This window comes from Pipistrellus hanaki (assembly GCF_964339955.1).
Source record: "Pipistrellus hanaki genome assembly, chromosome: 2".
In the NCBI taxonomy this organism is placed as follows: Eukaryota; Metazoa; Chordata; class Mammalia; order Chiroptera; family Vespertilionidae; genus Pipistrellus; species Pipistrellus hanaki.
Window position 1 is genome coordinate 94,302,966 of NC_140504.1, and position 25,457 is coordinate 94,328,422.

At 37.2% G+C, this 25,457-nt stretch overlaps 1 protein-coding gene across 2 annotated transcripts in view; it reads right to left on the reverse strand.

Moving 5' to 3' along the window:
- Nucleotides 1–1,258: 1,258 nt before the first annotated feature.
- Nucleotides 1,259–25,457, reverse strand: part of TSC22D2 (TSC22 domain family member 2) — a 65,190-nt gene continuing 40,991 nt past the window's right edge. For both annotated transcript variants that reach the window (XM_084875940.1, XM_084875939.1), the window contains 2 exons: nt 5,947–5,998; nt 1,259–4,978 (listed from right to left, as the gene is read on the reverse strand). In XM_084875940.1, coding sequence (XP_084732066.1) covers nt 4,718–4,978; nt 5,947–5,998 — 313 coding nt within the window. In that variant the 3' untranslated portion in view covers nt 1,259–4,717. The remainder of the gene's footprint in view (nt 4,979–5,946; nt 5,999–25,457) is intronic.

The window sequence follows — 25,457 nt, forward strand, 5'->3', positions numbered from 1 at the left end:
GAGGCATAAAGTGACAGCCAAGACTCATCTAGTCCTCACTCCCACCTCACTTTTGCTAAATTCTGGAAATTTATTTAATAGGAAACAAAGATTTTCATTTCCTAGAGATATATGACTGTTAGAAGGAAACATCTGACTCAGACTTTCTAAGATTTACAGCTCTCTGATCTCTCCTTGGAGTAATAAAGAACAGGAACCTGATGCTGGGAATAGAATGTTCATCGTGGAGGAAAAAATGGTACAGAACGACCCAAGACAGACTTCCTTCATGAGCATCACGAGACTGCCTATGTATTTTCACTTGCTCATCATTTTTGGATCTTTGTGCCTCCTCAATTAGTTCTCAGCTTCCAGTTTCAGGCCCCAATCTACCTTCCATCTGTTACTGGAGTGATTAATTTTTCTAAAATGCAAATCTGATCACAAACCCACTTCTTAAAATCATTCTTACTTTCTGAATGACTAGAAGCCAAACTACTGAGGTGGGGAAGGCAGTCATTGCCAGTCTGCCTCCAGCGAAACAAATCTGTGGCTAATCAGGGGGCTCTGTTCTACAGTAAAACTTTGAGCAGTATTCTTACTCTTGTGATCTTCAAATGTCAATCAGGTGCCACCTCTTGAGGAAAACTTTCCTGACAGCCATCCTTGACTGTGAATGTCTTTATTATTATTGCATTATACCTGATGATTTGCCTATATCCTCGATTAAACTGTGAATTTTGAGGGCCAGGTTTTGTTCTTTCAGCAGGATTATTTAAGAAAGTGGAAATAGAGAGCATTATGCTATGTGAAATAGTCCAGGCTATGAAAGAAAAATACCACATGATCTCACTCACTTATGGTTAATAAAGAACGTTATAAACTGATGAACAAAAAGATACAGAGGCAGCAAAGCATCAAACAGACTGTCAAATTACAGCAGGAAGGTTGGGGAGGGTTGGGGGAGATAGATCAACCGAAGAACTTGTGCATGCATATAAGCAAAACCAATGGACACAAAACACTGGGGAGGGAGGGCATATATGGGAGTGGGGTGATGGTGGAGCAATGGGAAGATATGTACACATGTAATACCTTAATCAATAATAAAAAAATGGAGTCATCACAGAGTGCTTGCCATTCAACTACAAAACTGCCACTAAAAAAAACCACAACAAAAACATGACTTCAGATGACAATTTGTTTCCAGAAAATTAGTTATTTCTGGGTCCACAGATATATTTCTATGAAGAACAGATTTTTTTGTTTGTTTTAAATATATTTTATTGATTTTTTACAGAGAGGGAGAGAAATAGGGAGTTAGAAACATCGATGAGAGAGAGCCATCGATCAGCTGTCTCTTGCACCCCCCCCACTGGGGATGTGCCCGCAACCAATGTACATGCCCTTGACCGGAATCGAACCTGGGACCTTTCAGTCCGCAGACCGATGCTCTACCACTGAACCAAACTGGCTTTGGCGAAGAACAGATATTTTGATTATTCTAATCTTAAGGCATCTTCCCCCACCCCTTTCTTAAAGGTCCAGGAGTGACTATAGTTTGGAGGTTGGAGAAATACCACAATCTCTGACCTGGGACAATTCTTGAATGATGGCATCTGTGATTATCCATAATTGGGGGCTAGATGATAAAACATTCTTAATACTCCTACTTGGCTTAGAACTTTGAAAAATATCCAGCTATTTGGGAGATACATGTTAAAACAACTGCATACTTAATATCTAAAGGCGGGGAAGACTATAGCAAGCTGTAATATAATATCATTGTAATTAGCTAAAATGAATTTTCTTTGGGGAAAGTTAGGTTTGTATTACATATTGTCATATAAAAAACAAAATTTTCTACCTATGATTTTCTGGTTGGCTAAAGTAATAGAAAACTTTTATGGCACCCTGGCCTATGCACCTTACCAATTATTTATAAATGGCACTCCTATAAGACTATGCCCCCAAACTGGCATCTCAATAAATTAATATTCCAGCTATATGGAGCAGAAGAACCTAAACCTCTGAAGTAAAACTGAAATTTACTTCAGATCTTAAACAAACTAATCGGGAGAACGCCTGATATTTCCAAATACAGTATATCTGATGTTGAAAAGTACAATAGTTTTCCCATCCTTAAGTTTGGCCCTGACTTTGGAGTGGAGGCGTGCCTTATGAGTAGGTTTGGATGTGAAGGCTTCCTTTCAGTTACTTTCAGTTGTGTATGTGGGAGAAGGTTGGATTCAAAGGGGAGAGAGGGACAAGAGCAGAGGACTATTATAATATAATTTTCTAATTTTTGAACATTGAGCTGAGTTGAGAAACTTCTCATGTCATTAAACTGAAAAGAGTATTAATATTTAAAACTCTTGATACATGTTACTTTTTAGAAGTACACAGGAAAGTTCTTTCTACAATGGGTCCTATCTTAACAATTTGCTAAATATTAATTTGCATGTCTTATGTTACTGGAAACTGCCATTTCTTCTGTGAACTATCCGTTTTTTATTTCTATTGTTATTTTTTTAAACTGCAAAAGTGATAACAATTGCTTCCAATTACCATTTTAAACTAACATTATTACTTTTGTTTATAAAGTTTTTCTATCCCCTGAATCAAAAGCTGTGTTTTCACAAATTCCTAACTTTCTAATACTAGTTTTCCTCCATCTGTATTAAATATCACACTGTTCACAGAGGCGCACAACTACTGAGCCTTTTAACATTCCAACATGGAAGTTCCACTATCTTACCTTACTCCACTCACATCTTCAAGGTTGCCTTTTCAAGCCTGTGTACTTAGTTCCTTTATTTTTAATGTTACCATTAACATAAAATTTGTTTATACTGAATATATCCTGCAACACAACTAGAATATAAAATATTTGGTAACCCCACATATACCTGATTTTATACATTTAGTTTATGGCTAATCTGATTAAGTTTTTATTTTTAAATAGATAAAGAACATTAACTCCTGATTAGCTAGCTGGCTATAGATTCAGAGCCTGTTAATTTTTATAGGCACCTTTCTGAATTCAAGTAAATGTTTTGGTAGACAAGGATTTCCTACTTAAAGTCATCGACATAATGAATATTAAGTACAAATATTGCTCAATATTCTTGCATTCTTTAAACTATTTTTCTTTGCAAGTTTAAAAACTATCATAAAGTCATTAATAACCTAGGTTTTCATTTAAGGAATATTTTGAACTGTGAAAATACAAATTGAATCAAATTAAATTTTGAACACATGTAGAGCCAAATATTTCAACAAAACTGCAGTTTAATTTCAGAAAATGTGTTAAAATATATATTTATACATCAATTTCTGACATACACTTAATGTGTTAGTATACACAAAATGATGTTTTCTCTTGAAACTGTATTTATGAAATGTACATTTAAATTTAAATACTCAGTATACACTGCACTTTATCTGCATGTTGCATTTATTAAATACATTAAAATCTGCAATGTAACAAAACGTCTTCTGCATATGAAATTCAAAACACCATTTTAAATGAACAAAAGATGGCTCACTTCTTTTTGTACTTTACAACTAGTGTATAATACACTAGCTAAGCTCCACCATACTACCTGTTCTTTCTTTTTATTTGACATTGTTCACAGACTAGTACATATTACAATAAGAGTGCTGAATAAAAACATGAGGTACGAAAGTGGTTCAAAGAGTATAGGTCATGCAGATCATGCTAGACAGCAAAGAAAATTGTGACCAAGAAAACACTAAATAAAAATACATAAAGAATGTGCATTATAAAAAAAACAAACACCCCCCCCCCCCCCCCCAAAACTCCATTACACAGCTTTGCTTCTTTGGTTACAAAGTAGGTTGAACAATTTCACAGCTTTTTATTCCCACCCCCTACCCCAAAAAAAGTCATACGAAATGTTGAAAAGCAGAGGAATTGTGGCAATTTCTCTATTAGAAAGTAGAAACAAATGAACAAAGTTTTCTTCATCAAAATAGCCCAATTATTTATTATATCACAATAACTGGTTACTACCTGTACAGTTGCACTATGTTCTTCATACTTACACTATACAAAATTTACATTCAAGCTGGGTTTTTACTACTAAAAATAAATACCGAAGGTAAATTGCCATTAGTGTTAGAAATATGCCAGGATTCTTTTGTTCAATTATTGCCTAAACATTTAATCCGTTAAATGCAATCCTGTCTTTCAATTCCTTTACTGATACTTATAATTATTCAAAAATTAAAAAAATTCTGTGACATTGTTCATGTACATTATGAAAATAGCAGCCCTGTAATAAATAAAACACAAATAAATGAAAACTTATGTAGGCAAATGTTACTGATACTGAAAGAAAAGTGGCTCTTTAGATGAACTGTTATTTATAATATGATAGGAAGGCTCAGGGTAAATCCATGGATGACAGACACATGAAGAGCCACTAAAGCTCTTAAAGGACCTCATGCGCACCAGGTAAAATGCAGACTTTGCTTGCTTTAATAAACCCCATCTATTATACTCCTTGTGTATTGATGACATAAAGCTGGACATCAACAGCACTGCATGACATCTCAAAGAGAGGAAAAGCTCTTGTAGAATGATTGTCTAATACTGAAAAGGCCAAACACACAACCGAAGCATGGCTACTTGCTTTCATATAAAGTGGAAAGAACACCAGTGGCACACAGGATAGACTGCTTTCAGTTTTTTTCTTAATGAGGCAAGAAAGCTTTATGCTGAGGAGACATTCGGCTGCTGTGGAGGTTGCGTTGGCTGTGGAGGCTGTGCTATCACTGCTTGCTGTTGAGAAGTGCTACCAGGATTGGCCTGTTGGGCTGGGAGTTGGGATAATTGATCATTGTTTGAAAGAGATTTTAACAGTGCATTTTCTCGTTCAAGTAAAGAGTTTCTTTCAACTAATTCTTTTATTTGTTCCTTTAGAACTTCCACTTCTTCTCTTACTGCATACATCAAATGGCTTTTCACCAGATCCTGAAAAAATAAAAATTAGGAATGTCAAAAAGAGAGAAAGGAAAAAGTGTTGCTATTTGATTCTAGCCTACTTGGTGCCTCATAAATGTAAGTTGTTTTTATATTCCTGCTCTTGTTTTTAATGTGTCTATTGTATCATGACTGGCCCCAAGGAAAAAAAACCTCAGTTTCTAAGTAGGGCTGCAAGCCCAGGATTTTCCCCCCAAAGTTTGGAGAGATTTCCAAAAATACTAGCTCCTTAAATTGTCAATTATAAGCTTAGAATTAACAACAACAACAACAACAACAACAACAACAAAGTTTAAAAACCACATGCTTAGATGTTGGGCTAAGAGAACAAAGGATTTTAAACTCTCTCTTATTAAACTGGTTACATAGTACTACTTTAAGAGATAAGGAATCTATAATTTCCAACTTTAAAACCTTGTTTTTTAAAAAGTTTGGGACTAATGGTCCTTATTTTAGTTTTATATATTTTATATAATATAAACAGACTATCTTTAAGGGAACAAAAAGTTTTAATAATAATAGAAATCAGAACTAGAATCAATAGAAACAAATGAACTTATTAAGAGAGTATAAATAGTGCCTGTAAATGACCAAAGGATGACAACTTTCCAGCTGAAGTTTTCATTTTAATGCTCTTTTGTCTCTAAACTCTTTTTGATGCTAAAATATTTGGGGGAACATAATGCATTTTGATTAAGTATATCTCCCAAGATAGTCTTTTATCAATGGTAATGCATGAAATGTGAGATGCTAAAATGGAAAAAATATTAACTCCATTGGTATTTTTAGGCTAAAATTTTCAATGTTTGAACAACTTAAACTAAATCTCATTATTAAAAAAAGCACTTTGGTCATCTTGTTTTAAATAGTAGGTGTTTGTTTTTTAGAATTGATAAAAACCAAGTGCTTCAATAGAACCAACAACCCATAAAATGAGAGGATTATAAACTTCTACTTACCATTGCTTGTTCTATTTTGTTGTCAATGGCTACACCACCTGCCCCAGATGCACTGGAAAAAATTATAATATTTCATTAATTATTCTAAAAAATGCAATTTCCCTTTCACCTCTTAAAATAAAAACATCTGTGTTTTATTTAAAACAAAAATTAGTAATTTAAGTCTATTCTTACAATTTCAGTACTCAGAACTGTCATTTTGAAAATGAGATTTTCAAAATAGATAACTTCTAAAAATCCTTTGTACTTCCAACTTTTCTAATTTGCCCATGGCATGCTACTTTAAAAGTAACTCCCAATTTTATTCTATTCTCAATTCAGTGACTTTAAAAAGAGAAATTTTGAATAAATTGTACCTTTTCTACACCTCTTAAACTTCATTTACCAACTATATACCCTAAATAGTTTTTCAGTTGGAAATTCTAGTAGTTACTTATTGCATTAAGTGTCAGATGATGACTTTTCTTCTATATATTTGATACTTTAACATCTGGTTTAAAAATTTTTTAAACTGGCTTATAAAAAATGATTCAGAGGACTTTAGGGCAAAAAGCACTTGCAGTGTTAACAAGGAACTCAACATTCAGGCAGATCTATAAGCTTTGATTAAAGGTTACTAGCTGGCAAAATCACTTACTAAGGTATGTGGTTTGGACCAGTTTTTCCTGGAAATAATTGGAAGTATTCTAGCAGGTAAGTACATCCCAAGTTCAAATTTCAGCATTTGTATGACAGTGACAATGAAGGCTGAATAAGTGTCATCTTTGGGAGTAGTGAGGATTTATATCCTTTCCTTGGGGTTTTTGTAAATTTTGAAGGACAGTTATTAGGTCTTTTTATAAAGACAAATATGATACTTTAGCCCACTGTATCAATACAAAAAAAGGCCTTTAAACAACTTTTCTATAAAACTTTACTAAATACTCTTTATAAAGTATACCCCACCCAAGAAAATGTAGATGGTAACATATCTTAACTACTATACTTTAGATGATGTGGACCCTCAATGTTATACCAAATTGGGGATCAGATGTAGTAGTAGTGCCTTTTACATTATAATCCAAGTAGATCTGGTCATAATCCTGGTTCTGCTACTCACTACCCACATGACTACTACCAAATCAACAATTTAACTTCCCAGGACCTCAGTTTCCTCATCTGTAAAATGAAGGGATTGGTGTCAATTCCTCACTAGGAATAATGAAACCTAATTCTATTTTAAAAATTTCTTAGCCTGGTGAGGATATAGAATTGGCAGGGGCTTGCCACTTCTAAATCCTCAAAACTCTGAATCAATACATGGAAAACACTAGGCTTGTTTATCTGAGCATTAACCACATTAATTGCAGCATACTAACCCCACCTTTTGATGCTATTTTTTCTAAGATTAAAAAAGACTTCTGTATATCTAAAGTGCTATCTATCTATCTATCTATCTACCTACCTACCTACCTACCTATCTATCTATCTACTGATATACTAGGGACCCGATACACAAAATTCATGCAAGGGGTTGAGTCCTCACAGCCTTGGCTGCCTCAGCCCCTACAGCCCGCTGCCTTGCAGCCCCACGGCCCATGGCTCTGCCCACTGGTAGTTCCAGAAGGTGTTTGCACCATCTGGTCAAATTAGCATATTAGCATTTTATTATATAGGGTAATTAATATTTACACTGACCACAACTTGGTTAAAAAGATAGTGATAGGCATTTAAAGTTTGCCTGAGAATCTTAGAATATACTCTCTATATTTCTTATTTCTATGTCAAGGGAAAACTGAATTAGTTCTAGCCATATCATGACTTAAATACACTCAATTCTTTCAACACATTTTAATTAAAACACCTGAAATGCTAATTTTAACTTCAATTTTATAAATCAACAAAACAAAAACAAAAAGCTCAAACTCTAAAAAGGGTTCACTGGTTCTCTTTTTAAAATTAAAATCAGTATGTTTCCAAACCATTCCTTTAGTTAAGAAACAATAATTAGCATGCTATTCTTTGATGATTTAGTAAACTCTAATCCTGGCTCAGCCCTCTTTTAACAGATACAGAGGAATAGGTTTTTAAAAATAAATAAATCATGCTGAAAATATGTGTGTCACTTAAAAGGTATTACTATTTCAATTTTGTTAAGCATTATACTTTAACAGAATTAAATCAGTCACAGATACAAATACTATCATTATGGTGACCTTTAGCTATTTTGAAGGCTGTTATTTTTGAATTCTAGAACCTATTGCAGTGGTTTTCAAACTTTAGTAGCAGAATCATTTGGTGGTCTTGTTAAATTCCAGATTGCTTAGTTTCTGATACAGATTTGGATGGGGCTCAGGATTTTCATTTCTAACAAGTGTCCAGGTGATGCTGACCCCACTGCCGGACAGACCATATCATATGCACTTTGAGAACCACTGGCTTACAGAGATGAAAGTGGTTAAGAGAAAGAATAATAAAACCTAATTCTATTTAAAAAAAACTTCTTAGCCTGGTATACAAAACTCTTCATGACCTTGGACCCTTCTTTCTAGTCTCCTCTCCTCTCATACTTCATCTGGCCTATTGTGCTATGGTCTTACATAACTATTTTTGGTTGTGGAACACATATTCTCTCAGGTTTCCATGCCTTTGCAGAAACTGCTCCCTCAACTGGAAATGCTGACAGTTCTAATTCACCTGGTTCTCTTTCACTTGTTCCTTTCAGGGGTGGAGAACCTTTTTTCTGCCCTGGGCCATTTGGATGATATTTAACATCATTCAAGGGCCACACACAAAATTATCAACTTAAACGTTAGCCTGCTATATTTAGTCAAACATTTAATTAACTCACCCCTAATGCCTTGACAGGGCCAGTCCAAATGATTTCTCGGGCATTATACATTCCTTAGCTCTGCTTTAGATGCTCCAGTGCCATCTTTTCTGTGCTGCATTTTGATTTCCTAAGGTAGAACTAATTACTCCCTCCCTCCTGTGGTCCACAAGTCTTTACCCACTGTGTGAATTCTGGGAAATTATTAAACCTTTCTAGACCTCGTATTTTTTCCCCCCCATCTAAAATAAGGATTACATGCCCTGATTCATAAGTTCCTGTGACAATTAAGTGAGCTTAAACAATATTACCACTGTTAACTGTGCTCGTGGAGGGAGGTTGCTTATCTTCTTCACCTGTGTGAAGAGTGAGCACAGCGCTTGGCACATTAGAAGCTCAAATGCATGCTAAAAGAGTCAATATGATAGTAATTGGACTTGAAACAATTACTGACTTATACTAGAGAGCCATTAAAATTTTTTGAGTTTGACTAGATCAGTATTCTAAAAGTACGGTCCCTGGACCAGCAGCATCAGCATTACCTGGAACTTGAAAATGTAAGTATTTGAGATACTTTTGAGGTAGGACCCAGGAAGTCTAATCACTCCTCCAGGTGATTGTGATAAAAACTAAAGTTTGAGAACCACTATTTTAAATAGCCTGACTTATAGCAAAGATACTATATGATAGATGGTCTTAAAAAAGCAGATAAGAGGGTATTCTAAGATCCCAGAAAGTGGTTTGAGAATATTGTTTCAATAAGGACAAGTTTTCTATTGTGTTCAAAGCCAACACAGTGGTTTGAGCTTCATGTTCTCTTTGATCATGTTCTCTAAGATCAACTGAAGCAGAATGATGAATTCAGATAATCTTCCTTCCTTGACCTAACACTAAGTATTTTACTTAGTTTCTTTTTTTATTGTTGCACTCGCCACACTAGAACTTAATGGTTAACTAGTTTCTGAACTTAAGTTCCTTAAAGGAAGGCTTCCCAAGACGTTATAACTATTCTTGTAAAATTTAAGTGCTGTATAAAGGCAAGGGATAACTTTTTTTAAAGAAGCTTCCAGTTTACCATGGATCACTCTTTTAGAATAAAATAATACCTTGGTTAGCATTACTAGATGAATCAAAAATTGTGGGTATGGAACCTGGCCAGTGTGGCTTAGTGGTTGATTGCTGACCCATGAACCAAGAGGTTTCTTGAATGAATGCTGGTGGGGCACATGCTTGGTTACTGGCTCAATCCCCAGTAGGGGGCATGTAGGAGGCAGCTGATAGATGTTTCTCATTCATGTTTCTAGATCCCTCTTCCTTCCTCTCTAAAATCAATAAAACACACACACACACACACACACACACACACACACACACACAAATAGTGGATATGGAGAAATGGACAGAAATATAGAATTGTGGGAGGGGGAATAAGAATAACTATTTTTTGTGTAATGGATTTTTATTTACTGGAAATGCAGCCCCCAAAGAATCAAATGAACTTGAATTTAGTGTTTTTAAAAAAGTTAATTACAATCACATTCAAAGGATAAGTAAAACTCAAAAGAATCAATGCGACTGCAAGATAGCTTGGCTTTCCATACTGATATTCATGTTTTAATTTATCCCAACTGGCTTCTGACCACAGCTTTTCTTCCCAAGCCTCCTTGCTTTTACCACATCACATCACTTGCAACTTTACTGAGAAGAGGAGGCAAGATATAAACCTCCAGCATCACAAGTTCCTCATATTTCATATATATATATATATATATATATATATATATATATATATATATATATATATATACACATACACACACACACACTCCTTACCGGAGGATATTTTTTCCATTGCTTTTTAGAAGGTGTGGGAGGGGGAGGGAGAGACAGAAACATACTGATTGGTTGTCTTCCGCATGCCCCCAACCAGGGCCAGACACCTGCAACCTAGGTACATGTCCTTGACCAGAAAACCTGGCACCCTTCAGTGCGCAGGCCGAGACTCTATTCACTGAGGAAACTGGTTAGGGACATCCTTCTTAATAGAACTAACTGCTTCATTCATACTATCAGCTCAACAACTTTGTACAAACCATCTCCAGTCTTTCCTTTCTAAAAAGTAAAACCAGAGAGTCATGCTATTTGATCTTACATAAAAAAACAAACAAAAAAACCCACAAAAAAACATACACAACAAAATTCAAAACACAACAACTATGAGGAACCCATTTTTTTTCTTTATTAATGTGAACAAAGATATCGTGGCTACTTGTTTAAAAACAGTGCAAATTTCTTTTTTTACTTTTTGAATACTTTGTCTTTCTTCTATTCTTCCCTGAACACAGAAGCTAATTAAAGCAATAAGGTAGAGAAAAAGAACAACACTTAAATGACTGCCTACTTTATAGCAGGCACACATCACTTTAGTGAGTCCTTACTACAAACATCTCATTTTACAGTTGAGAAAACTGAGGTCAAGTAGCTTACTCAAAGACACAATGCTAGGGATAGGATTCAAACCTAGATCTAACTAATGCCAAAACACATGCTTTTTCTACCATAACAGTAAGACTGTGAAAGAAAGCAAGTACCTTCAATGACCTGAAATAAAGAATTGTGTATGAACAGTGCTTTGACTAAGCAGCGCATGCTTAGTTGCGAAACCAACCATAAGCATGGATCCATAGACTAAAACTGTTCATAATTGCCATTTATCTTATCTAGCACATTCCTAGAAGAGATTCTGCTCTAAGAACAAGGGAGATAACTTCTTGAAAAAGGCGCTTGCTCAGTGATCTTTCAACAGCCAGTAAGTTTACCTATTCGCTAAGAACTAATGTTCTTTTGGTTTGTTAGAAAGCTGAAGATATCTTCAAAATATATGTGTCTATACGCAGACTATTGCAGAAAAAAAAAATTACCTTGCTTTATCCAAAGACGCTTCTAACTTCTACAATCACAAAATCCACTATAGAAATTTCCCAAATTACAAAATCAAATCTTTTTTTATTAAAAACTTCTTTGATTGAGCTGGCAAATCTGATATATTTATGTGTCAAGCCCCACCCAACACAGGTAAAAATGATTCTTTATAAACTCTCAAGTAGAAGCTACAATCATTTTTGGAGGCCAGGCTCAGAAATCACCTACTATTTCTAATATATCATCTACAACCTTCAACACCCCCATCCCAAGTAAGCTCTATAAATAACATCATTACTATTAAAATGCATTAATTCTAACCTGGGAAAAAGGAATGTTTTGTTTTTTAAAAAGAAACTATTAAGCTGATTAAAAAAATAAATCTAATGAACCTAACTTAGTAAGCCTGTGAAGGCTAAGGAGGAAAAAAAAAATCCATCACTATTCTGTAAGAGAAATTTATAGCTTAACACTTAATTTAACAGCAAACAACTCTACTTTCAAAAAAGATCCCAAATAGATAAAATTCATGTAGACTTAATCTCTGGCCAAATGCTCACCTCTGTGATTAAGAGTAAAATTAAGCCAAGACCTCAAATGTTTGTGTATTCTAATTATACCAATGTAAAAACAAATAATGTGCTACATTTCATAATTTTAAAAACTCACAAAAATGCCCAGGGATATTTTTATTATTGGTAACATAAACTAATTGATTTTTGTGAATGATGAAGGCTACTATTCATGCTAAACACAGCAGGTAAAATGGACACTCACAAAACTAAATACTATTATTTTCTTGTAACCAATCTTACAATGGTGTGAAAAAAGCTTTTACCAAGGAACTATTAAAAACCCAGGTAAATATTTATATAAAGATTGATATTTCTTTTTGACAGTTCTACAAAAACCTTGTTCACCAATGCCCTCAACATATTTTTATATTCATCTAATTAATTTTAGGTCAAAATCCTGGCCAGAAAAGAATGTTTAGAGAGGAAAAAGGGATCAATGTCAATTTCTTGGCTTTGACTGTTATACTGTGGTCATGTAAGACGTCACCAGTGGGGAAACTCAGTGAAGGGATATATGAGACCTCCCTGGAAATTTTTTTTTTTCAACTTCTTATTACTCTATAATTATAATTTACAATTATTTAAAAAATAAAAATTAAAAAATACATGCACATGGTAAAAAAATAAATTCAAAAAAGTATACACAAAAAGGGTATACAACCAATAAAGTCCCTCTCCTACCTCCGGCTCTATATTAACAACCATTTAAAAAGCCCATTTATGGCCCTTGCTGGTTTGGCTCAATGTATAGAGCCTCAGACTGTAGACCAAAGAATTCCACGTTATACTCCTGTCAAGGGCCCTGGGCCCTCTTTGGGGCTCATGCAGGAGGCAACCAATCAATGTGTTTCTCTCATACTGATGTTTCTCTGTCTTTCCCTCTCTCTTCCAACTCTCCCTAAAAAAAACAATGGAAAAATACCCTCAGGTGAGGATTAACAAGAAGAAAAAAGCCCATTAATGCCCTGGCTAGTTTGCTCAGTGGATAGAGCCTCGACCTGTGGACTGAAGGGTTCAATTCCAGTCAAGCGCAAATGCCTGGGTTGTGGGCTCAAACTTTAGTAGAGGGCATAGAGGAGGCAGCTGACCAATGATTCTCTCTCATTATTGATATATCTCTTCACCCCCTCTACCTTCCTTTCTCTCTGAAGTCAATTCATATATTCTAAAAAAAAAAAAAAAAAAAGCCCATGTAGGAAAAAGTCTTTAATGCTTTGGAGTGGGAGAGGCTTTCTTATTATGTCTCAAAATAAAAAAAACTTCAATAATTTCCCTAAATATAAAGTACTATAAATCTATGAGGAAAATGGGTAGAATTCACATGGACAGTTCGCAATAAATGACATAAAATACTCAACATCTCATTCATAATAAAAATACAAAATCCTATATAATAAAAAGGTAATATGCAAATTGACCACCACTCCAACACACAAGGTGGCCACCCCTATGTGGACACAAAATGGCTGCCACAAGATGGCCAGCAGGGGAGGGCAGTTGGGTGGGGGGGACCCAGGCCTGCAAGGGAGAATATTAGGGGTGACCCGGCCAACAGGGGAGGGCAGTTAGGAGCAATCGGGCTGGCAGGGGAGTGGTTAGGGGGTGATCAGGCAAGCAGGCAGGCGAGTGGTTGGGAGCCAGCAGTCCTGGATTGTGAGAGGGACCCCAGATTGGAGAGGGTGTAGGCTTGGCTGAGGGACAACCCTCCCCATCTTACCCCACCCCCCGTGCACGAATTTCATGCACTGGGCCTCTAATAAAACTATAATGTAATACCACTTGCCTACACAGATTGGCAAACATATTAAAATTTAATTCACTGCTAGGGAGGCTGTAGGAACATGGGCCTTCTCATGCAGCACTGCTGCAAGTGGTATAATCTATACTAGTGTAGAGAGCAATTTGGTTTTATTTAATTTTACACACACACACACACACACACACACTTATTTACTCTTTGAGCCAGCAATCCTACATCTGGGTTTATCCTATAGATATTTATACATACACAAGAAATAATGTATTTAAAAGGGTACTCATTATATTACTGTTTATAACAGCAATGCTCTATTAACAGGGAATTGGTAGAGCAGTGTATCATGGTAGAGCACCCATTCAACTGAATACTACCCATTTATAAAACAAAACAAAACAAAACAAAACACCCACAAAGATGCTTTTCTGTGTACTGAAATGGAAACAATGTGCCTTGGAGATCTTTAAAAGTAAAGATACGGATGTGTATATATTAGTATTTGTCAAAGGGGGAGATAATAATGTATATTGTATTTGTTGTATATGAATAAAGAAATGGGAAGGATATACACATACACTTTATGAAAGTGGTTATATGTTTGGGAAGGCAGGCAGATAGGGGACAGGGACAGAATTAAGACTATTTTCATTGAATTTTGGAGAATAATGAAAAATATTCCAAAATGAAAGTAACTAATGGAGTTTTTATCCTGTACAAGACATGAACAAATGGCAAACTGAAAAAGGGGAAAGGAGGGAAGAGGAGCCAACAACTCCATTTTCTTTAAGAAATGTTTCATTCCAGAAGATAAAAGTACTATGGTCAACATAAGAAACAACATATTTGTGATTTGTAAAATTTATTTTCTTGGCTTACGCTGAATTATAGTCACTTAAAAATTTGGTGTAAATAATGTTTATAATGCCCAGTATAGTTACTTCTGTTTATAGTGATTCTGGTAAGTAAACAGTAAAAGTTTATAATAAACATCTATAATACAATAGGCTACATAAAACTTACATAATAATAAAAAATGTTACATAAAAAATGCATTTCAAAGAAGGTGTAGGTAAGATTAATATTAACTTTACCTTTTGTGTGTGTGTGTGTGTGTTTTGTTGTTAATCCTCATCCAAGGCTATTTTTCTATTGACTTTTAGAGAGAGTGGAAGGGAGAGTGATACACAGAGAGAAACACAGATGTAAGAGACACATCGATTGGTTGCCTCCCGCTCCTAAGCCTGACCAAGGTTGGGGATCGAGGAGCTTGCAACCAAGGCCATGTGGCTTTGACCAGAATCAAAACCAGGATTATTCAGTGGGTGGGCCGACATTCTCTTCACTGAGCCAAACTGGCTAGAGCCTAACTTTACCTTCTTTTTCCAAATCTCTTTAACATTTCTAAGTTATGATCTTTGGGGGAAATTATTTTATTATTTGGTAGTAAAATTCTTATATAATTATAGCTTTTTCTTGTAGAGCCACTCTAAGTAAACAATTAAAAAACAAACTGAACTAAAATTCTATTAAAACATTCAAGATGAGAGATATAAAAGTTTAGTCTGGAAAAACTAAAAACTGATACAAAAGTGAAATACAATACAGCATTACAACTCAAATAATTTCATATAAATTAATAAAGTTTAATATATTATTTCAAGTTAAATACTTAAATGGTATAAGAACATGAAATCATACCTACTTAAGATAAATGAGCATATCCACTAGCAAATTATTTCTTATTAGACTAACATTAAGGTTTGACCGGATGAAAAATGCATTTCCTTCCTCTGAGTCAGAATGAAATTAGAAAGGGTATGAGAAAGGGGTGGGAGGAGGGTGGCATTTCCTCAATGTTGGAATGCTTACATTTAGAGCAGGCTCTCTTGACAAGAGATTGCATTGTGCTGTTTACACTGCAGCAATCATTTGATGATAGCACAATTCATTACTAGAGAACGAAGAATACACGCTAAGGGGCTTAAGTCCAAATTAAAAATTTGACACTACAGTCCTGGCTACTTTAAATTATTTCCTGGGAGACTGAAAATAGTATATGACTGATAATTATCTAGACTGAGATATACACTGGTACCTATGAGTAAAAAAAGGGGAGAGGGATTAGAAAGGATTTCAAATTTTGCCAGTTGGTGTCTAGCTCAGAATACTGAACAAAAATCTGAATAACCTAGTTATACTGGAAAGGAATGAAGTGGATATCGTTCCATATATTCCTTCTAGATATTTAAAAAAATATTCCTTTAGTCTTTTGGGATGGAAGTTGTTGGTACCCAACTTCTATAAACATCAGAATTTAGCAATTAAAGTATACCTTAATATAGTAAAAGATCTATGTTTTCCTTTTAAAGATACTTTTATTTTTTAAGAGAGAAACAACGATGTGAGAGCAACACATCAATCAATCAATCAATCAATCAATCAATCAACTGCTGCCTCCTGCACACCCTCTACTGAGGATAGATTCCAAAACTTGGGTATATTCTCTCACCAGGAATCTAACCAGCAACCTTTTGGGATGATGCCCAACCAACTGAGCCACAGACCAGGGCAAGATCTATGTTTGTCAATACTGATATTAGGAACCATCTTTCCTAGAAAATACAAAATTTTAAAAGGAAAATAATTCAAGAATTGTTAATATAAATTAAGACATTAAAAACCTAAGTAGGAATTCAAATTATTTCAGCTGTGTTAGGAAAATAATAAAGATTTAGAAATGACCATCCAGGGAAAGGACTATGTTTAACTGCCATTTTATCATAAAGATTAATAATCCTTCAAAAGGGTGATAATAGCATTCCCTCCCTCTGATTACAAGCAAATAATAGCACTTTCACTACTTAAGTAGAGTAAATGTATAGAAAAAATGAACAAAACTAGAGAAAAGACACAACAGAAAAAAATATCAAGGGAAATACAAATAACTCTTAAGATTTGATGCATTTCAGGGACCAACAGACACTGAATAAATTTTCACCCAGCCATAGGTATAGAAATTTTAATGCAAGCTAAATCCATCTATCATTTCTAAAAATAATTCAGAATTCTTCAGCAATGACATAATGGGCCAAAATGGGTAGGAAATCAGAAACTATTTTACTAATTGATGTCTTTCCCCCATTCCAAATGCCAACTCAACTTTTAAATTGGATATCCTAAACTCACTGAGATCCTCCATGGTTTACTTGCACTTTTTTTACTCATACTCTTTCTTACTACCTGAATACTTCAGTGAATATTCTATCATTCTTTTATAGCTTTAGCTAAAATATTTTCTGTAAAAGCTTCTCTAACTCCTTCAGAAGTAGTATAGTGAGTCATGTCCCATACTGCTTTTATGGCACTAATCATATAAGGCTGTGTTTTCTATTTTTTATACATTTTTAAATTGATTTCAGAGAGGAAGGGAGAAGAAGAGTGACAGAAACATTAATGATGAGAGAGAATCATTGATCGACCACCTCTTGCATGCCTCCTACTGGGGATCGAGCCCGCAACCTGGGCATGTGCCCTTGATCAGAATAGAACCTGGGATCCTTCAGGCTGACACTCTATCCACTGAGCCAAACCAGCTAGTGCAAGGTTGTGTTTTAATAGTTGCTTCTATTTATTACTAGACAAAGGCCTAAGTGGCATACATATAATAAAAGGCTAATATGCAAATAGATAGACCAAATGGCAGCACAGCTAGTCGCTATGACACACATTGACCACCAGGGAGGGGACAGATGCTCAACAAAGGAGCTGCCTCTTGGTGGTTAGTGCAGTGGCAGTGGTGGGAGCCTCTCCTGCCTCTGAGGGAGCGCTAAGAATGTCCAGCTGATGGCTTAGGCAAGGAGCAGGCCTAAGCTGTCAGTCAGACCTCCCCTGAAGGCTCCTGGACTGTGAGAAGGTGCAGGCTGGGCTGAGGGACCACCCCTCAGCCCAAGTGCACGAATTTCGTGCACCAGCCTCTAATTTACTATAAGGTTGGCACCATCTACTAAAGGATTCATATGCTATAGAAGCCTGGACTCGCAAATTGTATACCTGGAATTTGAATCCTAAATATATTACAACTGTAGTTTCTCTAGCTATAACAATGACGTAGCTGTACTTACTGGATTACCCTCAAAGCTGCTTCCTTAACTTAACAGCAAAATTATTTTCCATGCAGTTCTTGGAGATGGGTAATGCTATTTTTTTTTTTTAAAGAAAAGGTGTTTGTTTTTTTTTTTTTGTAATGTATTTTTATTGATTTAAGAGAAGGGAGAGAGAGAAACATCAACAATGAGAGGGAATCATTAATTGACTGCCTCTTGTATACATCCTATAGGGCAGGGGTCTTCAAACTACGGCCCGCGGGCCACATGCGGCCCGCAGAGGAGTCTGATCCGGCCCGCCAGGTTTTTTGGGCAGTGAGCGCAGCCGAGGTGTTACAGTAGGAATTAGTAGTTCATATAGTCCGGCCCTCCAGCTCTCTGAGGGACCGTGATCTGGCCCCCACTTTAAAAAGTTTGAGGACCCCTGCTATAGGGGATGGAGATTGCAACCCAGGCATGTTCCCTTGGCTAGAATGGAACCAAGGACCTTTTAGTCCACAGGCCAATGCTCTATCCACTGAGCCAACTGGCTAGGGCGGTAATGCTATCATTTTAATTAAAAACAAATAATTAAGGAAAAATTATTTAATCTCATTCCTCATTTTCAGTCTGAAACCAAACTTGCCACATATTTTTGCTACCTAATATATAATTCATACATCTAGGTAATCTAAATTCCTTTGGATGCAATGGGTCATAAGTACCGAACTGAGCTGACTTTGCCTCCTATTTCCTATAGAGCCAAATCTCTATAACACTTATTTTTCTAGTGAAAAATGATAAATCCAAGTTTGTCTCCTCTGCACAATGCCAACACCTGATAAATATTGGTTGGAATGGTATGAAGTTGGACAGTGTCCACCAGTGGGAAGATCACCTGATGTGGAATTCAGGTTACTCTCATTGGGCTTTTTTCCCCTCAACATTAGTTCCAAAAATTTTTATAGAACTTAGTGTAACCAACCACTCAAATGGGATCTCTTTTTGTCTTGGGAGGAGGAGATGGGGAGAGGGGGAGAGGGGAAGATAGTACATTCAAGATAGATATTGAGAAGAAGTTATCTAAGTAAGGGCAAAGGGTATGACTACAAAATGCTTGGTCATGGGAATAAGCAAGGTAAAATGATAGTTTTTACAATTAAGCACAAAGAATCTGTGAGAGACCAGAGGGATGATTAAAAGACAAAAATAAAAACAACAACAACAACAACAACAACAAAAAACACACACAAAAGCCAAGGATGACTGGAGTGTTTAGCTTGGAGCAACTAGGAGTTGGGGAGATGGCTAATTTCTTCACAAGAAGAAAGCTAGATTTTGTTAGTGTGAGTAGCAGAGGAATCTGGGAATAAAGATGAGAAAATGAGAAATACAAGTTTCACTTGGGATTGAATTTTGAGACATCTGAATTATAGATCCTGGAAATATAGAAAGAAGGTGGCTGGAAATAGGCATCTAGAACTCAGGAGTAATTTCTGAGCTAGAGGTCTAGAATTGAGAGTTGCCCAAATGTGAGTTGAGCTTGCTTTAACCAGTGAGAAATCAAATGGGTTCAAAACACCAACACATAAATAATTAAGGAAGAGTTATGGAAACTAACCTTCTTGGAAACCTCTTTTTTAAATTTTTTTATTTCACTGACTGCCTTCATATTTCCCTCTTTTTTTTTTCCTCAAGCATTCTACTACTTTTTTTTTTTTTTCCTTTCAATTAAACAGCTATTCTTGAACAAATCCTTTCAATCCCATTTCTTCAATGAGGCTTAACCAAATGTGCGGAAATAAGACTATCCCCTATAATACCAAATGCTAAATATTAGAGAAGAGCACATAGATAATTTTGCTCACATCATAACTCATCTTTTTTTTTCCATTTATGCACATTTCATTTATGCATATTTATGTAGAGGTGTTACTTAAAATAATGTTATAGGAAAAGCATAATTCTATAGGCAATGTATTTGACAAAGTAAAATTATATTAGGATGATCTGGTCCAAACCCAGCTTTTGTTCCTAAGTTGTTAACTAATCTTTCTTTGCTTCCTTACATTCCTTCCTAATTTGTCTCCAAAGTTCAGGGACAGTAATGAATAAAAATAGAGGTTATTGAGGAACTGTTTCAAAACAGATAAAACCAGAAGAATGAGAGTACCATGAGGTTTTTAAAAAGACAGTTGTTTCATTCAGATTTAGACCAAAGGGACAGCACCAAGCATCACCCCTTAATAAAAAGAGAATTTGTATGGGGGGGGGATCTGTTCTACTTTACTTTTACTCAATCAATGAATGTTTTGCATTTGGAATGTTTAAAGATTTAGACTGGCTTGGGTTTGACCAAAAAAAATACATTGCTCATCTTCAATAAACATAGAGATAGTACTGGGAACATATGCCCTACAGAATTAGTTTTCTAGGTTATCAATTTACTACCACTAGGCTTAACTCTCTTTTGCTTTCTACTTCATTTTGGGGGTAAGAGAGCTTACCTCTTTTAGCATCTGTTTAAGCAAAAGGCTGGATTATCAAGGAATAATAAAGTTGCTTAAGAAGACAGGCTTTAGCATTATACTTACTAGTGGGTGATCCTACCAAGTTAATATACTTATGCCAGTTTCCTCATCTGTCACATGGGATCATAGTTATAACTACCTTAAGGAACTAATGTGAGGATTACATGAGATTTCTTACAATAGTAAACATTTATAAATTAGTTTCTTCTACTGATTGAATCAATTAGAATTCGACACTATATAAGGTCTACTACCTCAGTGTATCTTGTTACAAATGAAGCATTGAGGTATAAATACACATCTAGTATCATCAGTATTAAAAACCAGCCTTTGGCTCTAGCCACTTTGGCTCAGTGGATATAGTGTTGGCCTGCGGACCGAAGGGTCCTGGGTGCGATTCTGATCAAGGACACATACCTGGGTTGCAGGTTTCTCCCTGACCTAGGCCCTGGTTAGGGTCGTACAGGAGGCAATCAACTGATGTGTTTCTCTCACGTTGATATTTCTCTCTGATTTTCCCTCTCTCTAAAAATCAATGGAAAAATATTCTCAGGTGAGGATTAAAACAACAAAAAACGCACAAAAACAAAACAAAACAACCTCACAGCCTTTCAATGTAAGTCTCATTCCAAAAAATGAAATAATCCTAGTTATGCCTTGTTTATTTTGATTTCTTTGTACTTAATCAGTCACATGTTAAAGATTTAATGCAATCAACAAAATATGTTCTAGTAAAAAATTATTTAACTTGAGATTTAAACTTACAGTATTACTGATTAGCACAGCATTCCTGTGAACTGCACTTTAATAAATTTCTTATTGATTCTCTCCAAGATCTCAATGTTTCATCATAAAGGATAAAAATAATTTTAACTTCCTATAGAAAAATTTTCAAAGGCCACTGAGATATAACAATTCATCCTATCTAATAAAAGGGTAATATGCAAATTGACCATCACTCCAAAACACAAGATGGTTACCCTCATGTGGACACAAGATGGCCAGCAGGGGAGGGCAGTTAGGGGCAACTAGGCTGGCAAGGAAGTGGCAGTTAGGGGTGACCAGGTCAGCAGGGGAGGGCAGTTAGGGACAACTGGGCCAGCAGGGGAGCAGTTAGGCATTGATCAAGCTGGCCAGGGAGTGATTAGGGGGTGAGCAGGCTGGCAAGCAGGAGCAGTTAGGGGCAATCAGGCAGAGGCAGGCAGGTAAGTGGCTGGAAGCCAGTGGTCCTGGATTGAGAGGGATGTACAGTGGGATAGAGTCTAAATGGGCAGTCGGGCATTCCTTGAGGGGTCTCAGACTGAAAACAGTGCAGACTGGTCTGAGGGACAAGGGGCCCCCCCACCCACCCCAGGCCCGTGCATGAATTTCATGCACTGGGCCTCTAGTTTGATTATAAATAAATTCTGAAACAGTATTTAACTAAAAATATCCCATGCCTTCCTTTAGTGTTATATGAAATTTCAACAATGAATATTACTAAACATGAATCAAAACACTAGGATAACATGCTGCTTACTATAATTGAGGATCACTGCTTTGAAATTAAATTAAAAAAGGGTTTCTGGTACAGGACAATAAAGAAAAGTAGAAAGTAGCATTACTATACAATATAAAGGGTTTTAATGTTTTTCACTCAAGTGTAACTGTATTCAAATAGGTACATTTGCAGTGACAAAAAGTTTTTAACAACTTTTTCTCATTTTAATATCCTATATAATAAAGAAGCAATACGCAAATTGACCATGATGCCCTCACACAAGATGGTCACCCCAATGTGGTAAAAAAAATGGCTACCCAAAGATGGCCGGCAGGGGAGGGCAGCTGTGGGCAATCAGCCTAGCAGGGAAGGGCCGCTGGGGGGGGGGATCAGGCCTGTAGGGGAGGGCAGTTGGGAGTGACCAAGCCTACAGGGAAGGGCAGCTAGGGGCGACCAGGCCTGCAGGAGAGAGCAATTTGGGGGCTGGACAGGGACAACTGGGTCAGCAGGAAAGGGCAGTTGGGGGTGACCGGGCCAGCAGGGGAGGGCAGTTGGTTGTGATTGGGCCAGCAGGGGAGCAATTAGGTGTCGATCAGGCAGGCAGAGGCAGTTAGGGGCGATCAGGCAGGCAGGCAGGTAAGCAGTTGGGAGCCAGCGTCCTGGATTGTAAGAAGGATGTCCCCTGAAGCCCCCAGATTAGAAAAGCACATCTTCCGAGGGGTCCCAGCTTGGAGAAGGTGCAGGCTAGGCTGAGGGACATCCCCTCCCCACCGCATGCACGAATTTCGTGCACGGGGCCTCTAGTAGATTCATATTCTTAAATTCTAAGGAATAATCCTATCTAATAAAAGAGTAATATGCAAATTGACCTTACCTCCGATATACCTACAAGCCACACCCACCAGCCAATCAGGAGCAAGTATGGCAGGAGGCTTGGGTTTCCACAGCAATGGAGGAAGCCAAACTTTCCACACACTCTAGTAGGCCCTGGACTCTACTCAAGGCTTTAACGTTTCAATTATAGGAGATAAATAAATCCCAACAAAAATGGCTCCAGCCACTGAGCAAGAAGGAGGTTTGTCTCCCCTCTAGGCTACAAAGTTTCAATTATAAAAGATAAATAAATCCCAGATACCAGGGCTTCGCTTGGGTTGCCGGGGTGTGTGGCCAGCTTGCAAAACACCAGAGGCCCCTTGCCCAGAGCGCCCCATGCCCCAAGGGAACCCCCACCCTGATCCAGGACACCCTTCAGGGCAAACCAGCTGGCCCTCACCCATTCACCAGGCTTCTATTCTATCTAATAAAATATTAATATGCAGATTGACCATCACTCCAACACACAAGATAGCTGCCTCCATGTGGCCACAAGGTGGCCAGCAGGGGAGGGCAGTTGAGAGGGACCAGGCCTGCAAGGGAGGGCAGTTAGGGGCAATCAAGGCTGTAGGGGAGGGCAGATAGGGGTGACCAGGCCTGCAGGGGAGGGCAGTTGGGGGCAACCAGGCCTGCAAGGAAGGGCAGTTAGGGGCAAAAAGGCTAGCAGGGGAGAGTTAGGCATTAATCAGGCTGGTAGGGGAGTGGTTAGGTGGTGATCAGGCTGACAGGCAGAAACGGTTAGGGGAAATCAGGCAGGCAGGAAAGCAGTTGGGAGCCAGCAGTCCTGGATTGTGAGCAATTGCCCATTTAGGCCCAATCCTACTGGCCTAAATGGGTAGGATGGGGCCTAAGCGGACAGTCGGACATCTCTCAAGGGGTCCCATATTGGAGAGGGTAGAGGGTGCAGGCTGGGCTGAGGAACACCCCCCCCCCCCCCACCCATGTACAAATTTTGTGCACCGGAGCTCTATTTCTATAATATGCAGGCTCAACCTCTGGGATTCTTCCACAGATAATTTTTTGTTGTCTTTATTGAATACTAGAGGCCCAGTGCACGAAATTCGTGCATGGGGGGTGGGGGTGGGGGAAAGCCCCCTCAGCCCATCCTGCACCCTCTCCAACCTGGGACCCCTTGGAGGATGTCTGACTGACCGTTTAGACCCAATCCTGGGGATAGGGCCTAAACTGGCAGTCAGACATCCCTCTCACAATCCTGGATCCCTGGCTCCTAACTGTTCTCCTGCCTGCCTGGTCGCCCCTAACTGCCCCCCTCTACCAGCCTGGATGCCCCTCACTGCCCCTCTTGCTGGCCTAATCACCCCCAACTGCCTCCCCTGCCAGCTTGGTAGCCCCACACGGCCTGCTGTTCGATCATCTGGTTGTTCCTCACTGCCCCTCCTGCCAGTCTGGTCATCTGTCCGGTTGTTTTGGTCATGAAGGCCCCTGGCTTTTTATATATTAGGATTCTTCTCCTTGAAATAAACCTTAAAGGTAGGAACTTTATCTATCTCAAGGTTTTTTTAAATTACAACACTCTGTATATAACATAATAAACACTTAATTGAAGACAAAGATGAGATAAAACATATAGAACTTATTATATTAGCTAATTATATTTCTAAGTTCATTATGAATTTATGTTAAGCTTATTATGCTAGTAAAAAGAACTAAGAAATGTACACCTATGTAATACCTTAATCAATATAGAAAAAAAAAAAAAGAAAAAGGAAATAACCAGCTCTTTCAACTATTAGAAACTAATTAGAGGGGTATCACTGGAATACAGTAAAAAACAGGTAGATCTCCTGAGGTTTTATTCTTCCTGACAAAGATAGCTTAAATACAAAGGTAATAAACCTTTTTGTGATGTTCTCTGCATCTGGATGTTACTAACTGAAGAGAAAGACTGTGTAGCAGTTTCTATATATTACAGTTTCTATATATTACACAGTCTTTCTCTTCAGTTAGTAACATCCAGATGTGTGAAGTAAGGAGAAAAACTGTTTAGGTTTGAGGAATAGAAAAGCTAACGCTCTATGGATTTTCAGGTTACTTATGCCAGTGAAATTTAGCAGTCCCACATACTCAATATACTCATAGCGGTGATGACAAAGACATGGGAGACTTTGTGGAAAATCAAGTGGTCTTTCAAACCTCTTAATGATCTTTTAGATAAAAACCTTGACAAAGATCTTTTTATGTTAGAATTATGAATTTAGGGAGAAATCATACTGCAAACTTAGTGAAAGGCTTAAATGTATAATCATACCTCATGTGGGTTCTCTCAATTTCCCAATGTTATATTCTACAGACAATTAGAACTGAATCTAAAGGGGAGAAATAAAAGATATCAACAACTATCCCTGAAGGTGGAAAAAGGAGACCAAAAGCTTGCTGGTTTGATCAGGTCAGATATAGAAGACAGTTCAACTGCCAGGCCTTTAAACATGCCTCATGAACAAACGGAAGGTCTAGATTCTGGA